This window comes from Triticum dicoccoides, chromosome 2B (genome assembly GCF_002162155.2).
Source record: "Triticum dicoccoides isolate Atlit2015 ecotype Zavitan chromosome 2B, WEW_v2.0, whole genome shotgun sequence".
In the NCBI taxonomy this organism is placed as follows: Eukaryota; Viridiplantae; Streptophyta; class Magnoliopsida; order Poales; family Poaceae; genus Triticum; species Triticum dicoccoides.
Window position 1 is genome coordinate 587,326,315 of NC_041383.1, and position 16,848 is coordinate 587,343,162.

The window sequence follows — 16,848 nt, forward strand, 5'->3', positions numbered from 1 at the left end:
GGATCGAGGGGGAGGCACCTCGCCTCTATGCGCGTGGCGGGTTCTTGGAGGCGCGGAAGCACTCCTCCTGCCCCGGCGGGTGGTGTCTGTGTCAAAACCGGCGGATCTCGGGTAGGGGGTCCTGATCTGTGCGTCTTAGGCTGATGGTAACAGGAAGTAAGGGACACAATGTTTACCCAGGTTCGGGCCCTCTCGGTGGAGGTAAAACCCTACTTCCTTCTTGATTAATATTGAAGATATGAGTAGTACAAGAGTAGATCTACCACGAGATCATAGAGGCTAAACCCTAAGAGCTAGCCTATGATGGTATGATTGTAATTGTGATCGGCCTTTAAGGACTATCCTCTCCGGTTTATGTAGACACCGGAGAGCTAGGGTTTACATGGAGTCGGTTACAAGGAAGGAAACATAATATCCGGATTGCCAAGCTTGTCTTCCACGCAAAGGAGAGTCCCATCCGGACACGAGCCGAAGTCTTGAGTCTTGTATCTTGACGCTTCTATAGTCCGGATGATGTATACAGTCTAGCTGTCCGGATACCCCCTTATCCAGGACTCCCTCAGTAGCCCCTGAACCAGGCTTCAATGACGATGAGTCCGGCACGCAGTCTTGTCTTCGGCATTGCAAGGCGGGTTCCTCCTCCGAATACTCCAAGGTTATTATCGAACACGTAGGTCGTGTTCGGATCTGCAAAGTGATCTTCACATACCACCGTAGAGAGAATGATACTTCGGCTGGCAACTTTTAGACGACATGACATGCCATTAGAGCCAGGTCATTATGAGAACCATTTTTCACAACCAGCCACAGCGCGTATTGCAAGGCGGTTTCCTTGACACGTCTTGTCAAAGCAGAGATCATGTCCCCTTATCACGGGATTCTCATCGATACGGGTATGGGTAATCCCCCCATGCCATCAATCGTGGCGCTTGGGAAGTAAGCGATTCTCAACAGGCTAGTGGGGAGGCGCACCGCTTTCGTTGCCTCTATAAAGGGATAAGAGTTCCCCATTCTTACCCACGCCTTCTCCCTCCCTCGCATACTCTTGCCCCCTCGAGCTCCAGCGCCCTAGTCCAGGTTTTCTCCGCACAGTTAGTCATGTCCGGAGCAGGAGGCAAGTGGGTGGCTTCCACCGCGATGGAGAAGAAGATCACGAATCTCCGGGCGGCCGGGTACTTGGGCGCAGATATAGCGCACCGGCTACCAGACGAGGGGCAGGTCATTCCAACTCTAGGACCCCACGAGAGGGTCGTGTTCCTGGCCCACTTCGTCCATGGACTGGGGTTTCCACTCCACCCCTTCGTCCACGGGCTCATATTCTACTACGGGCTAGACTTCCATGATCTAGCTCCGAACTTCGTTCTCAACATCTCGGCGCTCATCGTCGTATGCGAGGCTTTCCTCCACATCAAGCCTCATTTCGGCTTGTGGCTGCATATCTTCTGCGTGAAGCCGAAGATCGTGAACGGCCAACAAGCGGAGTGCGGAGGAGCCATGGTGGGAAAATGCCTAATGTCACCTGGCCTGATGGCTCCTTTGCGGAAACCGTGAAGGGTGGCAATCGGGGTGGTTCTACATCACCGAGCCACGCGACGCCAACTGAGCGGCGGCCCCCGAGTTCCGATTTGGAACCCCTATGCGGCTCACCTCCTGGGAACAGAAGGGCCTGCTATGGGGCGAATCTACAGAGCTGACCGGACTCATCAACTGCATCAAGGGCATGAAGGATAAGAACATCAAGCTTGTCAACATGATCCAAGTCATGCTCATTCGTCGGATTCTGCCGTGCCAAAGGCGGGCATTCAATCTGTGGGAGTTTGTCCCGGCCGAACACCGGACGCTCCAGAGACTCTACGGCATGAAGCACAAGAACGCGTGGAAGGCGCTGTTCAAGGCCACCGAAGTACCTCCTCTCATAACCGAGGACCGTGGGCTCCATGCCGCACGGCACCCTACCCAGGTGAGTTCTCAGGCCGCCACCGGGTCCAGTTCTTCCCAATGTATTCATGGAGAATTCCTAAGTGATTGTGTATATTTGTTTAGGAGTATGTGGAGACAGCGGAGCGGATTGACAGTCCGACTCCGTTGCCAGAAAGCCCAGCCAATGATCTTCTGACGAAGATGCTGGTCCCGGCGCCCTATAAGGGGTCGGAGAAGAAGGCCGACAAGAAGGCCCCGGGGACCCGAAAGGGTCTCCGAAGTAAGGTTGCGCAAGCCTCGTCCGAAGACGACGAGGCGCACTCCTCCCCCGAAGGGGAAGAAAAAGAAGAAGAAGAGGAGGCCACCCCGTCCGGAAAGGATGGGGGGCCTGAGATGGCGGGCCAGGGGGTCAGGAGAGGCCCCCGGCGTAAGGCCGTCATACCCTTGTCGTCCGATGACGACAAGGCTGATTCCTCCTGCGGAGGCGGGGAGGAACAGGAGGAACAGGGAGAAACTCCACCTCCCCATACTGGGGGACGGAAGAAGAGGAAGGTTGCCCCGGTGGGAGAGACTGGGACGTCCAAGAAGGGAAAGGTGTCCCTTCCGGACTACTCTGCCACCGCCACCGATAGCGAGGAAGGGTGGCTGCCCAGGAAGAAGCCCCTACTGCGATCGTAAGTATCCGCACTCAATCGTAATTTCGCTTCATAGTTTTGTTTATAATGCCGAACTTGTATGCAGTCCGGCCAGGGCCCATCCTGAAGTGTCGTCTTCGGACGGGTCCTTGAGTGAGTCAGCAATGAACTCACTCCCGAGGGCCATGTCTCCTCGGCTTGCGGACGACACGGAGGTGTTGTCCCGAAGGCTCCCGGTGATGGCGGAGGTGGCCCTGGGGGCGCCTCAAGGCGGCGTCCCAGACGTCATACTCGCGGGGTTCAAGGTCCCCGCGGATCGTGTTGATGAGAGCCACAACAAGCCGGGCTCTCAGCCGAACACTCTTCCGGAGCCTACAGTGGTTCCGGACTTAGGCGGGCAGCCCCTCGTTATGGAGGGAGGGCCGTCTGTATCAAGGACTTCCGTTGCGCCCCAGGCGCCGGATTGTCTGCTGGAAGCGCTTTGTGGCGCTACCCTAGATGAAGAGTACCGTACTCTCATGAGTGCGGTGATTCAGAAGGTTTCGTCTGCCAAGAGCGGACTAACCGAAGCCTGCACCAACCTCCTAACAGGCTTTGAGGTAAGCAGTAAAAATATGTGATTACCACCCGATAGGTAGTAGCCCCTGATACTCTATTTGGTATTCGGAAAGAAAAACCAAACGGAGGGTCAATTATATTCCGCAGGAGTCTAACAATAAGGTTGAATGTAAATAAACAGGCTGTGCTGCTGGCCGCTGCTGCTCGCACGGCCGAAATCGCCGGCCTAACACAGGACTTAGAGCGAGCACAGGGAGAGCTCGGCCTCGCGAGGAGGCAGCTCGAGGAGAGCAAAGGTGAATGATTCCCCTCTCTCATATAATGAATAGTAAATAAAATTTGATTATGCTAACGACGAAACGTCGTGATATGGTAACAGAGGCCACCAACGAAGTGGTGTCTCTCAAGAAGGCGTTGTCCGAGGCCGAACACAAAGCGGCCTTGGAACTCAAAGAGCGCAAAAAGCAAGAGGCCCGAGTGGGCGAGGTACAAGAAGAGCTCTAGGAGCTCGGCAAGAAGCTCGAGTCTGCGGAGCATCAGCTGAAAGCAAAAGAGGCCGAGCTTGCAAAGGCCCTTACAAATATAAAAGACGCCAAGGCCGAAGCCGAGAGGGCACAGCAGGAGATCCAGGAGGCCAAAAAGATAGCGGCGGGTAAGAAATTTTTTATGCAAAGCAAACATCTGGAGGAGGCGTTTCTTTTACTTACCCGAATCCGGAGCTCTCCAGGGGCATTCGCAGATCTGCCATGCAGCATATCAGATGTCGCGAAGTTCTACCGTGCCCAGGAGGGGAGCTCAACGGAGAAGCTGTTCTGGTCCCAGTATGATGGGGCCGAACATTCAACGCCTCTGATTGACCAACTAAAGCAGTTGGTCAAACTCCACAAGGCGGCCGAAGTGGCTATGAAGGATCTCATAGTCCGGATATGGCCTGGTGAGCTTCTGCCCACCAGCTACTTCGGCCTGATCAAGTGGATGGTGGATGCCTGTCCGCGACTGGAAGTCATCAAGCGATCCGTTTGCATTGAGGGTGCCCGCTAGGCCCTTGCCCGTGCAAAGGTGCATTGGGGCAAGCTGGATGCGGAGAAGCTGGTGAAGGAAGGGCCGCCGGAGGGCAAGCCGCATCATGTCCCCAAGAAGTATTATGATGGCGTGATGAAGGGTGCTTGCCTCGTGGCCGATGAATGTACTAAAGATATAATTTTTGAATGAATTCACCTCTGTCATGTTTGTAATTTAAAGACGAAGTTACTTGCGCTATGTAGCGCTTTTGTTATTTAAAATATTACCTTCTGTGCGGCTGTTTATCAAATTCTGAAAGTAGGCCAGTCGTCGGCTTCCGACCCTGTGTAACTAGTATTGGGGTGTTCGTGGAAAACCCAGACATTCTTTATCCAAATGTTTGGTCCCTTAAGGAGGTGCCCAGCGCATTGAACAAGGCAATCGGACTATACGGCTTTATAACCTTCACTTAGCCATAGAAGTCTATGATTTTAAATTTCGGCGAAGCCCCTAGAATCCGGAAGGCCGAATTGGGGCGCTATACACGCCTATATCGGACAAAGCCGAATTATCGCCTAAAGCGGAAAAATCTTTAAGGATTTTAAGACCTCTCAAACAGCGACCAGCTCTCGCCACATCATGCTGGACAGTTTTGTGCTTTCTCTACTGAGGTGCTCGTCCGGAAAAATCAGGGCACAATCGCAGTAGTTCTCCCTCACTACCTTAGCCGAATTAACGGAATATAAGGCACCAAAACAAGGGAGCCGGGCTATCCCAACTGTAACCCAAGACATGATTCGGAGCTGATGCATATAATGCTATAAGTTCGGGGTGCCGCACTGTTGAAAGTGTTCGGACTTGTCATGCCGTATGATGGGGTGCCATAAGAAGCCCCTGGCAAACTAAGCGTACCAAATTGTACGGATGCAAAATCAAGTAGACATTTATAAAAAATGCTCAAATAAAAATAAGTAAGTTGACGCTATATATGGTCTCACATTGATAAATAATACGTTTAAGCGTATCTTTACAATGAATGCATTAAGCGGAGATAAATAGGATTATTTGACATATCCTATCCAGGAGCAGGCTACGTACAGATAGATAAAGCAGGAACAACGATCGTGAATAGATTTCACCTGGGTGTTTCCTGGTGTGCCCGAAGCCTGTTACCTCCTGGGTTTCCTCTCCTTTGTAAGTCCGACAATCTGGCTCTTCTGGAGAACCTGCACTAAAGCGATGTCCTTAAGGGTAAAAGGAAAGGTTACGAAGCAATACCATACTGTTGACTGAGCCACTGCTACGCCTCCGCTTGTGCCCATGGTATTTTGAGTGCGTAATTGTATACGCGTGGCACGAATGCTGCTTGGGTGGGACTTGGGCGGAGGCCGAACTGCTAGTCATGCTCTTGGCGTGCCTGCTGATCCTGTTGCGGGGTGTTCCGCCCTCGCTTGACGGAGCTTGAGGTTGTCATCACCGGATTGGTGGTTTGCCGGAGGAGGCCGCATTGTACTTCGGCCGCAAGGGCCATAGTGTGTTCTTCTGTACGGAGAGAGCGGTCCATATTTCCGTTGACTGTTATGACCCCGCGCGGGCCTGGCATCTTGAGCTTGAGGTATGCATAGTGTGGTACCGCATTGAATCTGGCAAATGCGGTTCGTCCGAGCAGTGCGTGGTAACCACTGCGGAAAGGGATGATATCGAAGATTAGCTCTTCGCTTTGGAAGTTATCCGGAGATCCGAAGACCACTTCCAATGTTATAGAGCCCATACAGCTGGCCTCTACTCCAGGAATGACACACTTAAAGTGGTTTTGGTGGGCTTAATCCTTGAATGATCGATGCCCATTTTGCGCATTGTGTCCTGATAAAGCAGGTTCAGGTTGCTGCCTCCATCCATAAGGACTCTTGTGAGGTGAAATCCGTCTATAATTGGGTCTAAAACCAATGCGGCTGAGCCGCCGTGACGGATGCTAGTAGGATGATCCCTACGATCAAAGGTGATCGGACAAGCTGACCATGGGTTGAATTTGGGGACGACTGGCTCCATCACGTATACGTCCCGTAGTGCTCGCTTCCGTTCCCTCTTGGGGATGTGGGTGGCGTAGATCATGTTGACCGTTTTCACCTGGGGGGGAAATTTCTTCTGCCCCCCCCCCATGTTCGGACGCCGGGGCTCATCGTCATCGTCGTTGTGCAGCCCCTTGTCCTTGTTTTCAGCGTTTATTTTGCCGGCCTGTTTAAATACCCAGCAGTCTTTATTGGTGTGGTTGGCTGGCTTGTCCGGGGTGCCATGAATTTGGCATGAGCGCTCCAGTATGCGGTCTAGACTGGACGGTCCTTAATTGTTTCTCTTGAATGGATTCTTCCGCTGACCGGATTTTGATCCACTGAATCCGGCATTGACCGCCGTGTCTTTGGTGTTGTCGCCATTGTTCCATCACTTGTGTCTGTTACGCCATGACTTGCCATTATTGTCCCAAACATCTGAAGTTCCAGAATGTGGCGTAGTGCTATTGCGAGGCAACCAGCTATCTTCGCCCGCGCAAAAGCGGGTCATTAGTGTCGTGAGAGCTGCCATGGACTTTGGTTTTTCCTGGCCGAGGTGTCTGGCGAGCCACTCGTCACGGATATTATGCTTGAAGGCCGCCAGGGCTTCGGCGTCCGAACAGTCGACTATTTGGTTCTTTTTAGTTAGGAACCGAGTCCAGAATTTCCTGGCTGATTATCCGGGCTGTTGAGTAATGTGGCTCAAGTCATCGGCATCCGGAGGTTGCACATATGTGCCCTGGAAGTTGTCAAGAAATGCGTCTTCCAGATTTTCCCAACTGCCAATGGAATTTGCGGGCAGGTTGTTTAGCCAGTGTCGGGCAGGTCCTTTGAGCTTAAGGGGAAGATACTTGATGGCATGTAGATCATCTCCGCGGGCCATGTGAATGTGGAGAAGGAAATCCTCGATCCATACCGCGGGGTCTGTTGTGCCATCGTATGATTCAATGTTTACGGGTTTAAACCCTTCGGGGAATACATGATCCATCACTTCATCAATGAAGCAGAGGGGGTGTGCGGCACCTCTGTGCCGGGCTATGTCGCGGTGCAGTCCGGCCGGATTTGCTGTTAGTGTATCCGGTATGACGGTCCTCATCATGTGCTTCGGCGCGCCCCCGTGATCCGTAGATCAATCTTGGTTGTCCTGCGACGTTACCCAGTTTATCGCGCAGGTCCTGAGTATTGCCCAGGGCCGTAGTAAACCGGCGCGGGCCTGTAGGCTGGTATTCCGGCTGATATGCCGTTTTGTCCCGACCTCGAGGCGGCCTGTCAGCCGTTTGGCGCTCGAGTCCATATTCCTCGGCTGCCAGGACTTCTGTCCATCTATCTGTGAGCAGATCTTGATCAGCTTGAAGCTGCTGTTGCTTCTTCTTCAGGCTTCTCGCAGTGGCGATAAGCCGACGCTTGAAGCGCTCCTGCTCTGCGGGGTCTTTGGGTACGCCAAACTCGTCGTCGCCGAGGCTAACCTCGTCTTCGGAGAGGGGCATGTAGTTGTCCTCCTCCGGATACCCGTCTGTCGCCTGTTCATCTGGGCTGTCATGCCCGTCTTCCTGTTCGGCCTGCTCGAAGGCGGACTGTTCGGGGTTGTATTCATCGTCGGCACCGTCCGGATTATTATCGTCTCCGGTGCTGGTATTGCCTTGGCGGGGCTTGGAGCGGCACTGGCGACGCCCATGCTTTGCTTTTTCTTGGAGGGGTTAGCCTCCGTTGCCTCATCGCCATTGGTTTCTTTTGGAGTGTCCACCATATATATATCATATGAAGAAGTGGCTGTCCACCACCCTGTGAGCGGTGGCTCCTGTATGTCTCCTGCATCGTCGTCCATACCGTCGATGTCTTCAAAGTCGAAGTCGAGCACGTCGGTTAAATCATCGATCGTGGCGACAAAGTCGGGGGTGGGTGGGCAGTGAATTCCTTCGTCGCCTGCTTCCTACTCAGGCCGGACATAGTTCGGCTCAGAGCCTCCTGACAGAGAGAGAGACTTTAATGAGTTCAGCATGTCGCCAAAAGGCGAGTGCTGAAAGATGTCCGCAACGGTAAACTCCATCACCGGAGCCCAACCTGGCTCGGCTGGCTCGAGAGTGTGCGGGCCAGGGCCAACAGCCGGATAAGAGTCCGGGGGCCCAGGGTTACAAGCCTCCACAGAGGTGAGACCTGTGTTCGGCTCCACCGCCGATGAGTGTGCGGCCTGCGGGGCGGGGTCCAGCCCTCCGTCCATAGGCAACGCAACCTGCCCTGGATGTAGATTCGAGGCAGCTTCGGGGATGATGTCCCGAGCACTGTCTGACAGCAGGTCTAGGCCATGCTCGTCATGACTGTCTGGCGTTCCTGGCGCAGGCTCGAATCCATCGAAAATCAAGTCTCCGTGGATATCTGTCGTGTAGTTCAAGTTTCCGAACCTGATCAGGTGGCCAGGGGTGAAGCTATCGATTTGCTCCAACTGGCCAAGCGAATTGGCCCGCAGTGCGAAGCCGCCGAACACAAAGATCTGTCCAGGGAGAAAAGTCTCACCCTGGACCGTGTTGTTGACGATTGAAGATGTCATCAAGCCTCGAAGCGACGACACAGAGGAACTCTCAATGAAAGCACCAATGTCGGTGTCAAAACCGGCGGATCTCGGGTAGGGGGTCCCGATCTGTGCGTCTTAGGCTGATGGTAACAGGAAGCAAGGGACACAATGTTTACCCAGGTTCGGGCCCTCTTGATGGAGGTAAAACCCTACTTCCTTCTTGATTAATATTGAAGATATGAGTAGTACAAGAGTAGATCTACCACGAGATCGTAGAGGCTAAACCCTAAGAGCTAGCCTATGATGGTATGATTGTAATTGTGATCGGCCTTCTAAGGACCATCCTCTCCGGTTTATATAGACACCGTAGAGCTAGGGTTTACATGGAGTCGGTTACAAGGAAGGAAACATAATATCCGGATTGCCAAGCTTGTCTTCCACGCAAAGGAGAGTCACATCCGGACACGAGCCGAAGTCTTGAGTCTTGTATCTTGACGCTTCTACAGTCCGGATGATGTATACAGTCCGGCTGTCTGGATACCCCCTTATCCAGGACTCTCTCAGCTGGGTCATCGGCGAAGCGGCGACTGACGGAGCCCAGGGGGCCCTCGCCTCGGAGCGCGTGGCGGGTCTCTGGAGGCGATCGAGAACGGCCATGGTGGTGCCGTACACCTCGGCGCGCGTACGGGTTCCTGGAGGCGGTCAAGAACGGCCGTGGCATCGCCGTACGCCTCGTCGCCGACGACAAGCTCGAAGGGAAGAGAGGGACAAGGCAGCAGGAGGTGGTCGAGGAGCGCGGCGGCGGCGGCACAAGGAACACTAACCCTGTGCGGTGAGGAGCGGTGCATGCTCTGTGCGAAGCGTTTTGTTTTGCGGGAGGAGATTGTTGGTTTTTTTTTGTAGGTTTATTTTCGTAGTTTTTTTTCTAAGCGTTTTTTTCTCGATCGACCGTGTAGGAACCTCGTGTGGGCATTTTTTTTTTGGTTCGGCGCTGGAACCAGGGCAGGATCGCTGATACGTGGGAGGTGGGAATGAGGACGAAAAAAATCAGGTTTGATGGGACAAAATATAACCGATGAACGGAGACTAACAACTGAGACATTAGGAGTAGAGATATTCATGCTAACAGTCATGGAAGTTTGACTTGGCTCAGCCTCTTTTTGTGATACCAAATAGCTCATCGTGTTGTAGAGGAGAAAATGCTTGTCCAACAATAATCAAAATATTGTATGGTGCAGTGGTGCACTACAGTCGACAAAATGATGACGTGAACAGCGCACCGATTTGGCGAGGGTCTTTCCCTCATCGCACCGCGAGATACATACGGCCGTGTGGGCGGCAAGAATTGCCGTGCAGCTGCTCTTGCTTCTTCCTTAATCTTCTCTTGCTCAGTCCCCTAAAACCAGCAAGATACCACGTATAATGCACTTGTTCAATTGCATTTGCTCCTCTGGTCAAGTACACCATCATCTTGTTTGTGCCGTGCCAATAGATTTAGCTTCTAAACAATTTGGAAGATTCCCTGGTGGCTTGGACACAAAGATGGCATGACCAGCTAGAGCACACTAACGCCATAGCCGCCATGCGAGTGTTCAAAGTAATCAACAGCTAATCAGGCTGAAGAGAGGTTGACACGGAACGTTCTACCCCTATATAACCATAGCGACGCAGCTGGTCCATCCATGCACATGCACTACCCTCCCTCTCAAGTCTCAATACGACCAAGCTTTCTGGGAACCCACGCAAATGGCGAACACAAGGATGACATTGCACATGTGCTACCTCACCATATTGTTACTGCTTGCATTACTGGCACCACCGTGCACGCCCGTCAGCGACACTGACGACGGTAGCAACAGCGCGGGCGTCGACGGGAGTCGCCGTGCGCGCGCCGAGGCCACCGTCGACGACATTTTGTCGGCGCACAATGAGGCGCGGAGGAAGGTCGGGGTGGAGCCCCTGACGTGGAGCCAGGGGATCGCGGGATACGCCAAGGACTACGCCCGCTCCCGCCGCGCGGACTGCGCGCCGCGGCGCTCGTCGCTGTTCTACTTCGGTGAGAACATAGAAGTGGGCAAAGGGCGTCGCTGGGGCGCCGGGGCGCTGGTGGCGCAGTGGGTGGACGAGGGGCGGTGGTACGACTACGGCAGCAGCTCCTGCGCGGCGCCGGCGGGCTCGTCCGGATGCGGGCGGTACACGCAGGTCGTGTGGCGGAACACGACGCAGCTCGGGTGCGGTAAGATCGTATGCGACTCCGGCGACACGCTGCTCGTCTGCGACTACTTCCCGCCCGGCAACTACGGCACCGGCCGGCCATACTGATCGCGCACCGTTGAATGATCACGCCGCGCATGCAAGTTAACAGCATCCCTCCACGTGGCGCATCAAAGTTATTTACCATCGATTATGCATTTCTTTACTTGTAATTCGCAAATTGTATGCTTCAAAAATAAATAAATTCACATTTTCATCACTGACAGTAGTATATACTCCATTACTCGACGATGAACGCTTCAAATTAACTCTCCATTGTCCAAACTGACACACATATGCGTTGCAATCTAAAGTCCAAACGCTCATGCATGCATACGAGAACCCGCACGATTAATTAACCGCTCCTATATAATGACTGCACTTCCCTTTGCAAACTTCACCAAATCGACCTACACCGCAGATCACCATGTCTCCTTTCGCCTGCGTGGCCGCCTTGACCCTCGCACTGGCCTCGCTATCGCCGGCGGCAGCCATCAGCGTCCCCGGCCATAACCCTGGCGCCGCCGTCGTGCCCTCCTGGGCGCAGTTCCTGCGGGCGCACAACGACGCGCGCAGCGCAGTCGGCCTGCCGCCGCTGAAGTGGAACTTGACGCTGGAGCTGGACGCCATGCAGTACGCGAACAAGCTCCGCATCCCCTGCAACCTTTCGCCGATCCCGTGGGCCGCCGACGGGGTCTACGGGCGGAACCTCTACTGGGCCAACGGGCACCACAACGCGACGCACGCGGTGGCCGCGTGGGTGGGTGAGCGGCGGTGGTACGACCACCGCGCCAACGCCTGCGCCCCGGGGAAGACATGCGGCGAGTACACGCAGGTGGTGTGGAACACCACGCGGGAGCTCGGCTGCGGCCGCCGCACCTGCCGGAACGGCCTCGACACCGTGGCCGTCTGCGAGTACTTCCCTCCTGGCAACTATGTTGGCGTGCCGCCCTACTGATTCTGTACCCAAAGCTAACGTGGCGAGATATATTTGGAAATAACGTATACGACGCACGACCATAGTTCATAACAAAGCGGGAGCCTTTTTTGGGGTACCATAGTTCATAACTTCATGTGAATTACCCGATATCCAGGACAAGGTTCTTTGTTAATGGGCAGCGATTCGATTCAGATTCAGCTGGGTGATCACTTGCGCATGGTTTTCCGGTTAGTTTTGAATAAAGTTCTAAACAATTTTTGAAAAACGTGATCTTTTAAAAAAAAACAAGAACTATTTTAAGAAAGATGAACACATTTTAATATTTTTGAACTTCTTTTAAACCGCGAACCGTTTTTAGAATTTCTGAACTTTTTATGAAAATGAGAACATTTTAAAGAAATGTGGTATTTAAAAAAAAGGAACACTGATATATTGAAAAACACGAACATTTTAGAAATTTGTGAACAAATTTTGTCAACATTTTATTGATATTTTGAATCGAAAAGGTGAACATTATTTTATAATAAACTAACAATTTTTCAAGATGCTGAATATTTCTTGAAATATATGAAATTTTCTTAAAAAAAGAAAATGAACCGAAAATATGATAAATATAAATCAAAAGAGATCATAAATACCAGCAAAAAGAAACAAATACTACAAAAGGTTCAGGAATTTTCTACAAGGTTCCCAAAACAGAAAGAAAAGCATACTAAAAAATCTACGCTAGAGCTAGATAATCGACCGACCCAGTCCGTCGCTCCCTGGTCATCCCTGTGCAAAGGGACGGCCGAAATCACTAATTAAGGGATACCCCTTTCAAAGGTGGTCATCCCTGTGCAAAGGGATGACCGGAATCGCTAATTAAGGGATACCCCTTTCAAAGGTCACTCCTAAACCTCGATATGCGACAAGTGGCGTAATCTAGGAGTTTTCTTTTTTCGTAGATTCGCTTATTCAAAAAGTTTTATCTATTAAACCGGACGTGGAGTTTTGGCTCCCGGGCTCATCTGCACTCATGCTTAGAAAACAATTCAAAAAAAATACTAGAAAAATTCAAAAAATTCCAATTTTTTTTGTGGTGGTAGATAATTTGACGCGTGAGGTGCGCCCCAAAAATCAACTCATTTGAGCATCTGAGCAGCTCTCGGCAAAAAAGACAAAATCAGAGTCTGTAAAAATATGTACTGTTCACGCACTGTTTTGACCCAATTTGTCTTTTTTTGCCGAGAACTGCTCAGATGTCCAAATGAGTTGAATTTTGGGGCGCACCTCACGCGTCAAATTATCTACCACCACAAAAAAAATGGAATTTTTTGAATTTTTCTAGCTTTTTTTTTGAATTTTTTGATGAGCGGGAGCAGATGAGCCCGGGCTCCAGGATGAATTATCGTATTAAACCGTCCTTCTAAATTGCAAACCGTTTTCACCATTAAATTTCTCGCGTCGAGATCTTTAAAGCTAGATTCCATGTTAATAGATTTTGATCAATTTCTTTTGCACACAAAAAAATCAAAAGAAAAAGAAAACTGAGCCGAAAGCACGATTTTTCCTAGTTTTTTTAGGGAAAATTGCCATGTAAAACTGTGCCTCTCGTGGAAGCAAATCTTTAGCTTCACGCAAAGCAAATATGCACCTCTCGCGAAAGAAAAAAATGCGTTTTCCCTTTCCGTGAGTTGTGCCTCTCACAGAAGCAACTCTATGCCTCCACGAGAAGCAAATTTGCGTCTCTCGTGAAAAAAAAAGTTTTCGTGCCTCTCGCTGAAGCAAATCTGTGCCTCAACGAGAAGTTAATATGTGCCTCTCGCGGAAGAAAATCTATGCCTCAACGAGAAGTTAATATGTGCCTCTCGCGGAAGCAAATCTATACCTTCACGAGAAGCAAATTTGTGCCTCTCGCAGAAGAAAAAAAATGTGTCTTCTTTTTCATTTCGAGTGGCACAAGTGTGCCTCCCGCAAAAGGAAACTTATGCCTTCACGAGAATCAAATTTGTGCCATTCACGAAAGGGAAAAACATAATTTTTTTCACACAAAAAATTTGGAATGTTTTATCCATAATTGATGGGAAACCGGACAAAAACTAAAAGGCAAAAAAAACATCTCAAGCGGAAAACGCATATAGAAAAAAAATCTGAAGAAAGCGCCCAGCATACGACACATGACGGAGGCTAAGAGCGCACAAACTAAAAGTGACCCTTTGTCTAGAGCTTCCTTGACTTTAGATAATGGACGTCATCTTTGGCTAATTAATCCTCTTGAAATTATCGGTATCAAATGTTTTGTTATTGCTGAATGAATTGGAGTGCTTTACCTATAAAAAAATGACCCTTGAGTGGATCTCACAAGGAGTACTTCTCAGTTAGTTGCTCTCAGGGACGACACTTTGATCCAAAATGCGTTGAATAGGATATTCGTACTTGAGGGTGTCTCAATGTGCAGCCGCGCTTGTGCGGCTATGTGCCGCTTACTGCGACGCCAAGGCACGACTCGCCTGTAACGAGCCCGAACTGGGTCAGCCTGGTAACAACAAGCCACGTCACGCTGCCATCATGCGTGACTTTTTTATGTTTTTCATCAAATTTTGTTTTTTGATTTTATTAATTGTGTAAACATTTCTAAATATACTAAATATATATTAAAATGTAAACTAATAATACTGTATTTGAAAAATGTTATTCCTGTACTAAAAAAATATTCTTCAATCTAAAATGTTAAACATGTATAGAAACATATTTCTGGTGTATATGACAAAATGCATGAAATGAATGAAAAAAGTATAAGTGTTAATCGTGTGTACCAAAAATGTTAATCATGTGCACAAAAAATGTTAATTATGTGCATGGAAAATGCTTGCAAGAAATAAAAAAATGTCACATTCCAACAAAAATTATGTGACATTTAAAAGTTGTCTATACAATGTAAAAAAAATATTTGTGTAGTTTGAAAAGATGTTTCGTACATTTCAAAAATGTATGTCACATTTAATCAAATATTCACAAGTTTTCAAAATTTTATTCGTGAAATTTTCAAATATATGTTTGTACAATTTTAAGAAATGTTTTCACAGTGCCAAAAAATGTTTTATCTCATTCAAAAAATGTTTCGACATGTATTAAAAAAATTGACACGTATTTCATTAATATATTCAATACATGTTTTCATAAACATGTTAGACATGTATTTGGAAATTTCAAACAAGTATAAAAAATGTTCTACATGTATATGCTAAATGTACAACATGTACGACAATGTAGACATCTGTTGGAAAACCAAATGGAAAAACAGACAATGAAACAAAAAACAAAAAAATAGAAACCCGAAGAAAGAACAAAGAAAAACAAAGTATAAGGAAGAAAAAATAATGAAAACCATCGCGAAAATAAAGAAAACCGAACACATAATTAAAAATAATTAAGGAAAAACAGCGAAAACAAATATAATCCAATAAAAACATCAGAAAAGAGAGAGAGGAAACCGGACTCATTGATCAAGCGCGGCGACCGGACGCGGCGCGGGCGAAGCCGCCGGCAACGCAACTAATCGGTAGGCCCGCTACTGTGTCACCCGTAGGCGATTGCTATTACCAATCAGTACAGGCGGGGAGCTCCTATGCGCCGCATTTTGCGACGAATAGAGTGCGCGACGCACATAGGAGCCGTGCGACTGGGCCGGCCCACTAAGAAGCACCGCAAGTTGTTAAGAGCAGTAAAAATCGAAAAGCAAAAAAGGCGCCGCTAGGAATTGAGCACCTCACTGGTAATGGAGAACATACAGATGTATGGTTGCATAACTGGATCCCTAGAGATAATTTCAAACGCCCGATCACCTCACTAGTTCCTAACCCACCATTTAAGGTCTGAGACTTCATTGGTTCCACTTCTGCCGAATGGAATGAAGGTTTGGTTCGGTCAGTGTTCACTCCATTTGATGCAAATGAGATCTTTAAAATACCTTTGTGCACAAGGAATGTAATTGATTTCTGGGCATGGCATGAGGAGAACCGAGGCGTATCCACTGTACGGTTGGCATATCGCATGATCTTGAGAACGAAACTTAGCAGAGAAAGATGGATCCATGAAGAAGAAGGTGCTTCAGCTCTGGAAAGTAAACAGTGGAGCGCTATCTGGCATATCTAAGTCTCGTCCAAGCTTTGTATGTTCGTATGGCGACTTGCAAGGCAGTCAATGCTAACCAGAGAGGTTTTGAAGCATAGGAACATGGACGACGAAGATAAATGTAGGCTGTGTGGCGCTAAAGATATGTGGAGGCATGCACTCTTGTCATGCACCATGTCCAGAAGCATATGGGCTCTCGCGTCTCAGGAGTTTGTCGAAAAAATTGTTCACTGCCAGGCAGAGAACCTGAAGGCTTGGCTCTTTACTTTGCATGAATTATTAGACACTGATGAATTTACCCGCTTAATTGTGACTGCTTAGGCGATCTGGGGCGCAAGGAGGAAAGCTGTTGATGAAGACATCTACCAATCTCCCTTTGCAATGAACAGTTTTATAACCAGTTATTTGGAAGAGATTCAGCAAGTTCGATGCCGTGTTCAAAGACCGCGACCGCTTCTGCTTCAAGGCCATCACATTGGCTGCCTCCAACCCAAGGATGTGTCAAATTTAATGTGGATGCAATGGTATCTGCAGGACAAGGGTATGGAGCAGTTGGGGCAGTCTGTAGGGATCGGCAGGGGTCTTTTCTCGGAGCTTCGGCCATTGTTGTCAAGCATATTGGCGATCCTCCAACACTTGAAGCAATGGCTATTAGGGAAGCCCTCTCCCTTTCACAAGATCTATATGTCCAGAATATCCAAATTGCATCGGATTGTAAGGCGGTGGTGGATGATTTGAGGAACGGTACTTCTGCATCTTATGGAGCAATGATCAAAGAGATTTTAGAGCGGTCTTCGGACTTTCTTTTATGTAATATAGTTCATGAATTTAGGAGTTCAAATTTTGAAGCTCACAACTAGCAAAGCA

General features: G+C 49.5%; 2 protein-coding genes across 2 annotated transcripts; both read left to right on the forward strand.

Annotated features, from left to right (window-relative positions):
- Positions 1–10,373: 10,373 nt before the first annotated feature.
- On the forward strand, positions 10,374–11,129 carry LOC119368068 (pathogenesis-related protein 1A-like). The gene has a single exon (XM_037633428.1). It carries the CDS (start codon positions 10,419–10,421, stop codon positions 10,992–10,994), a length of 576 nt encoding a protein of 191 aa, XP_037489325.1. The 5' UTR covers positions 10,374–10,418; the 3' UTR covers positions 10,995–11,129.
- Positions 11,130–11,352: 223 nt separating this feature from the next.
- On the forward strand, positions 11,353–11,883 carry LOC119360872 (pathogenesis-related protein 1-like). Its single transcript, XM_037626342.1, has one exon. The coding sequence runs from the start codon at positions 11,353–11,355 to the stop codon at positions 11,881–11,883; it is 531 nt and encodes a 176-aa protein (XP_037482239.1).
- Positions 11,884–16,848: the final 4,965 nt, after the last annotated feature.

What these genes read in the sequence shown, in the direction of transcription:
- LOC119368068 (XM_037633428.1), top strand. Translation starts at nt 10,419, where the DNA reads ATGGCGAACACAAGGATGACATTGCACATGTGCTACCTCACCATATTG.
- LOC119360872 (XM_037626342.1), top strand. Translation starts at nt 11,353, where the DNA reads ATGTCTCCTTTCGCCTGCGTGGCCGCCTTGACCCTCGCACTGGCCTCG.